General features: G+C 34.2%; 1 protein-coding gene across 1 annotated transcript in view; it reads left to right on the top strand.

Moving 5' to 3' along the window:
* Positions 1–6,819, top strand: part of NBEA (neurobeachin) — a 707,336-nt gene that overhangs the window by 193,104 nt on the left and 507,413 nt on the right. Inside the window, exons 19-23 of the mRNA XM_019653151.1 lie at positions 467–548; positions 777–900; positions 1,739–1,931; positions 3,767–4,783; positions 6,457–6,674. Coding sequence (XP_019508696.1) covers positions 467–548; positions 777–900; positions 1,739–1,931; positions 3,767–4,783; positions 6,457–6,674 — 1,634 coding nt within the window. The remainder of the gene's footprint in view (positions 1–466; positions 549–776; positions 901–1,738; positions 1,932–3,766; positions 4,784–6,456; positions 6,675–6,819) is intronic.

Below are 6,819 nucleotides of genomic sequence, written 5' to 3'. Positions count from 1 at the left end.
AAAAAATTCATTAGCAAGTGATGATGAAGCCACATTTTTTATAACGATTTTTCCCTTATCACTTTTTTATTTGAGTTGGGACCCAGGCTTCAGGCTTTATTTTGTATTTACTTATTTTCTAAGTTTTTAAAATTTATGAAGGCAGAAAGGGTCAAATGTTTACAATTTACAACATAGTTATATTAAGGATGTACACGGAAAAGTTATTTGAAACAGAATAAATTCTTGGATTTCCTAATTAGTCTTTCCTTCTATAGATGTTGGCCCTGGTTTTGTCTTTATAATAAACAAAATTTGAAGATTCCAGAGTTTAGAAGTATGTGAAATTCACTAGATGACCCTTTAGAAGAGATATTTCTTTTAAACAGAATTGACATCTTTTGCAAATTCTTTGTGTATATATATATACATTTCAGTTGTGTTTCAAATTATTTTCTAAATGAAATTCAAATTTTTCATTTTTCAGATATTGACAGAGCAAGTATGTACTCAAGTTGTACACAAACCACATCCAGAGCCAGATTCTACAGTGAAAATTCAGAATCCAAGTGAGCAAATAGCAATTCTTTATTGTACTGCAATAGAAACATGTGAGACTAAATCAAAACTTTTTCCAACCACCTAAATCATTATGGTGTTTAACTAGTTCATGACAGTTACAACTAACTCACTTACCATAGTGCTAAGCTTTACTTGAAAATCAGTAAATACTTTTTGAGTGGAAGATATGATGTAGGTATAAATCCATAATATACCATCTTTTTGTTCTTTTATAGTGATTCTTAAGGTGGTGGCAACTTTGTTAAAAAACTCTACACCAAGTGCAGAACTGATGGAAGTTCGTCGTTTATTTTTATCTGACATGGTAAAACTTTTCAGTAACAGTCGTGAAAATAGAAGGTAAGAATTTTGAATACTATAACAAAACTTTATTTCATAATTAATCTTATTTTCTTTATTTTTCATCTCTTTCAAAGAAAAAAAATTTCTAATCCTATATTGCTAGATATTTTTAGAAAAGACATTGTATGTTTGTTTGAAATCATCTGCATACTATACTGCTATTTATTTTTTATGTTGGTATTTAATTGTATGGATATTATATTTTAATAGAATATATAAATATATATCCATAAACTATTATTTAAAATGCACTATTGCTTTTGGTGCTACCTGTCACCAACAGCACTTTTATTGTAATGGTGTTGGAATTGCTCATATTCATCCATGCTTTTCCAGAGTTTGTCTGATAAGTGATTGTTGTCATGCTGTTTTAAGCTAGCTCTCTGAGACATCGGGTACAGTCTGAGACATGGTTGCTGGCTGAGTCTTTAACAAATATTGATTGATTGTGTGATGTGCATAAAGCACCTTGTTGCACAGGTTGTCTTAGTACAATTTAGTGGGAAAGGGATAGATAACAACAATAAAGCAATGGTTACTTCATTAAGTGTGCTGTGAGTGCTACATGTGATGAAGGAGTAGAGAAATAATAAGTAAATTTGACCGGGAGAGTTAGGAAAGCAATTTCAAATGATAATTTGGATTTTTCCAGGTAGAAAAATGGAGGAACCTCGTTCCAGGTATAGAGTATAAAATGTGCACAATGATTGTGCACAATGATGGTGCACTGTGTTTTACCTAGGTCAGGTCATGTTTTCACTATTTATGTAAATTTAAAAATAGCTAATTCTGATATAGTTTAAGTATTTTTAATGAGTTTATTTTTTCCCACTAGATGTTTATTGCAGTGTTCAGTTTGGCAGGATTGGATGTTTTCTCTTGGCTATATCAATCCTAAAAATTCTGAAGAACAGAAGATTACTGAGATGGTCTACAATATCTTCCGGATTCTTTTGTATCATGCAATAAAATACGAATGGGGAGGCTGGAGAGTCTGGGTGGATACACTCTCGATTGCCCATTCCAAGGTAACAGGAATTAGCATTTAATAGTATCAGGGTTTCAGCTATCCAGTGAATAGCTGAAAACATTCTTCTGGTGCCATCTTGTGGGCATCTTCCATTATGGCCAACTCCTTTATCCCAGTTTTCTCTGTTTTCTGTAGGAATTTTAGACTGCAAAAATGACCTCATATGTTCTATAGCAGATCTGAGAACTTGAGTCTGAGACAGTTGCTCTTTTACAAACTAAACCATACCTACTGATTCTTATAAGACTATTTCATGAAATAGACTCTGATATATACTTTTTAAGACTTTTAAAAGGTAGTCAGAAATCATTTTTATTTTCAATAAATACATCTAAAGTATTTAAGTTTTGTGGTATTTTTAATGCATTACCTTTTCTTTATTTATAATCCTAAAAATCTATATTTTAAATACTATCTAATCTTTGGTAAAAAGAGGATGTGGTTTCCCAATCCCTGCTGTTGGGACTTGATTTCATCTTCTGTAAAATGAAGGGGTTTTTGTTTCAAGATAATCTCTAAAGAAAAGTCCCTTTCTACCTAAAATTTTGTTATCCAGTCATTTAAGTATAAATTAATATCATATGTGCCTATAAAGAAAGATTTTAAATTTTTTTTTTAAATTTTAGAAGAGCTTTGATTTCTGTTAAAAAATTTTATCATGTATTGGCACCTTATTTTTATTATTGCATTAACAAATAAAATAATATTTTATAGGAAAAGATGTTGCATTTTTTCATGTAACTATACAAGGTATGATCAAGCAATATGGTGAATGTTTAAATTAAAAAAAATTACTACAGTAAAAGACACATCACCATTAATCTCCCTCAAAATACTCCCCTTTGCTTCAAACACACTTATCCTATCGTTCTTGCCACTTTCTGAAGCAGTTCTAGAAGTCCTCTTTTGTGTGAGTGTCTTTAGTCGCACTGTTGTAGCTGTCTTGATGTCCTGAATCATTTTGACTTTGGGGAAGAGCCAGAAGTGGCAGGGAGCCAGATCCGTGAATAAGGCCATAAAGACACACCCCAATGTTTTTATTTGACAGGAATTGCCATACCGAAGTGATGTGTGACATGGAGCACTGTCATGATGGAGGATGATGTATGGCACACTTTAAAACACACCTTCTCTCAACCTTAGCTCAAACCCGACTGACTACACCAAACAAGTTGAAACTCTAAGGTTCGATGTGCCGCTTCCTGTATTAAAGATCCCTGCCTTTCTGTTGGATGGCACTCAGCAGCAGCATTCGCTGTATTTTGTGATCACAGCGGAAAGGCTCCATGTCACACATCACTTCTGGTACAGCGATTTCTGTCAAATGAAAACATTATGGTGTGTCCTCATCTATCTTATTCACCAGATCTGGCACCGTGGGGCTTCTGATTCCTCCCCAAAGTCAAAATGACCATGAAAAGTAAACATTTTGAATCGATTCAGGGCACCGAGGCAGCCAAGACAGTGCAACTAAAGACACTCACGAAAGAGAACTTCCAGAACTGCTTCAGAAAGTGGCAAGAACGATGGGATAAGTGTGTTCAAAGCAAGGAGGAGTATTTTGAGGGGGATTAATGGCAATGTGTCTTTTACTGTAATAAATGGTCTTTTTTTAAGTTTACCTGTGTGTCTTTGAACACATAAGTCATATATAACTCTTTTTGATGATTATTTGCAATTACTTGATGAAACAAAGCACTTGTCTTAGGATTCATATGTGTTGTCTTTGAAATCTTAAAATTTTTGGCACCATTATGCTATTATTACCATAATTTTATTTGTATCCTCTTCATATATATAAAATGCCTAATGTTTTCTTTACTTATTCCTAAGGTCACTTATGAAGCACATAAGGAATACCTAGCCAAAATGTATGAAGAATATCAAAGACAAGAGGAGGAAAACATTAAAAAGGGAAAAAAAGGGAATGTGAGCACCATCTCTGGTCTTTCATCACAGACAACAGGAGCAAAAGGTGGAATGGAAATTCGAGAGATAGAAGACCTTTCACAAAGCCAAAGCCCAGAAAGTGAGACAGATTACCCTGTCAGTGCAGACACTAGAGACTTGCTCATGTCAACAAAGGTGTCAGATGATATTCTTGGAAATTCAGACAGACCAGGAGGTGGTGTACATGTGGAAGTGCATGACCTTTTAGTTGATATAAAAGCAGAGAAAGTGGAAGCAACAGAAGTAAAGCTGGATGATATGGATTTATCACCAGAGACTCTCGTAGGTGGAGAGAATGGTGCCCTTGTGGAGGTTGAATCTTTGTTGGATAATGTATATAGTGCTGCTGTTGAAAAACTCCAGAACAATGTACATGGAAGTGTTGGTATCATTAAAAAAAATGAAGAAAAGGATAATGGTCCATTAATAACATTAGCAGATGAGAAAGATGAACTTCCCAATAGTAATACATCATTTCTCTTTGATAAAATGCCCAAACAGGAGGAGAAACTCCTTCCTGAACTTTCTAGCAATCACATTATTCCAAATATTCAGGACACACAAGTACATCTGGGTGTGAGTGATGATCTTGGGTTGCTTGCTCACATGACCGGTAGTGTAGATTTAACTTGTACATCAAGTATAATAGAAGAAAAAGAGTTCAAAATCCACACAACTTCAGATGGAATGAGCACTATTCCTGAAAGAGACTTAGCATCATCATCTAAAGGGTTAGAGTATGCTGAAATGACTGCTACAACTCTGGAAACTGAGTCTTCTGGTAGCAAAACTGTACCAAACATTGATGCAGGAAGTATAATTTCAGACACTGAGAGATCTGACGATGGCAAAGAATCAGGAAAGGAAATCCGAAAAATCCAGACCACTACTACAACACAAGTAAGTTATCCTACATGAGTTCTAAAAATACATTGGATACTGAGTTGTTAGCACCAAAGCAGAGTAATTTCTTACCAGTTAGGCCATGTTTATATATAACTGTGATATAATAGTAATTTATGGAATTGAGTATTATGGTAGTACATGTAAAAGAAATTTAAAATACCTGAACTATATTTCCGACTCTGCCACATTCTGTCTGTGTAATTTTGCTCAACCTCTCTGGGCCCAGATTTTCTTATACAGTCCAACAGGTTGTACTAGATTAACACATGGCCATTAGGGGTTCTACCAGTTCTAACATTTTATGACTCTGTGACTACATTTACACATTTTGTATTCGAGATCTTCATTCTGAATACTTGATTAATTTTAACCTTTTAAGCTTCAGGCCCAACCCTGTTCTGTGGATTATAGAAAGGAGGACTTGGAGCCCAGATTGAACTGATAAATGAAATGAAGGGGAAGGGAAAAGGGAACTGTTATTTATCAAGTGCCTACTATGTTCCAGGCACTGTGCTATATGTTTTCAGATTTAATCCTCACAACAACCCTGTGAGGTAGGTAATATGGTTGAGAAAATTTGGAATTATTAGCAGTGAGAATTTTCTTTACAACCACATGGATAGGAATATGTTATGAGAAAATTAAAGACTCTTAGGTCTGATGGTAAGACTTTGGCCACACCTGAGTAAAAATAAAAACCTGTGATGTTTTCGGATATGGATTTTAATTGTTGAGCTTTGAGTTTTAAGACTACTTCCTATTTTTTAGGCTAAATAATACCTTATACTTAAGAGTTGAAGAAAACCTTTATCCTTAATGATTTTTTTTTTGTTATTGTTCTTTGGGTTTTCCACTCACCTTTTAATGTCATCGAAAATAAATTTAACATGTTCTGTTATAAAGAATAAACCATACCTAACTGGTGTCTTTGTACTCTAATAAGAATCCTTAACAGTATATACTGTTTTTCTCTGTTAACTGCCAATTTCCATTTTTGTGGCAGTTGTACTACAGTGATAATTGGAAGGGGATGGCAATATTGAATTAGATACAGATTTAAAATAAAGGAAAGCATGCTGCATTGTTTATTGAACATAAAAATCACTAGGCTTGTCTGGTTTTTGTTCAGAGTTCATAGGCATTTTTCTGGTTTCCTAACTTCTCAAATGCATTTGTTTTCCAAATTGAAGGATTGTGAGTGAAATAGACTTTGAAGTTAACTTGAATCAGTTCAAGAAACATTTCTTTTAATCTTGTGTTTTTAATTATAATTAGTTGATGACATGTGTCCAGTATATTTCACTATGAGTATGTGCTCACTTTTATAAGGCAGAAATGTGGTCTAATGTAAAAACCACGTAAACAGAGGTAAAGAAGATTTGGTTTTTCATGTATATTTTGATGTTAAACTTAGGTATTTGATTTCCTTGCTTAGTTTCTGAAACTGCAAAATTAAAAAAAATGACCATAGGCTTTTCAGCTCTGAAAGATTCCTATGCAGGGAATCACCAGGTGAATGAATAGTGTATGTAAAATCTACTAATTAAATTACTAAAATCATATGCAGAAGCTTTACTCACTAACTCACTATGCCACACTTACTGTTTTCATTTTGAAATCAGGTATTGTTTTTGCACTCAACAAATGTGCACCTATTCTCTCTCCAGGCTGTTCAGGGTCGGTCTGTCACACAGCAAGACAGAGATCTCCGAGTTGATTTAGGATTTCGAGGGATGCCCATGACTGAGGAGCAGCGGCGTCAGTTCAGCCCAGGTCCACGTACCACAATGTTTCGTATTCCTGAGTTCAAATGGTCTCCAATGCACCAGCGACTTCTCACTGATTTGCTGTTTGCACTAGAAACAGATGTACATGTTTGGAGGAGGTAGAAATATTTCTTTTCTATAAATAAGACTTCTGTCACTGAAGAAAATGAATATTTTAAATTACTGGCATGAACTGATTCATAAGTGGATTAATAAATCTTAAAATTAAATTCATTAAAAAGAGTCAAACTGAATTTTTTTCTA

Source organism: Hipposideros armiger, unplaced genomic scaffold, assembly GCF_001890085.2.
Source record: "Hipposideros armiger isolate ML-2016 unplaced genomic scaffold, ASM189008v1 scaffold_198, whole genome shotgun sequence".
Lineage (NCBI taxonomy): Eukaryota > Metazoa > Chordata > Mammalia > Chiroptera > Hipposideridae > Hipposideros > Hipposideros armiger.
This window is presented reverse-complemented; position numbering and strand designations above follow the sequence as displayed.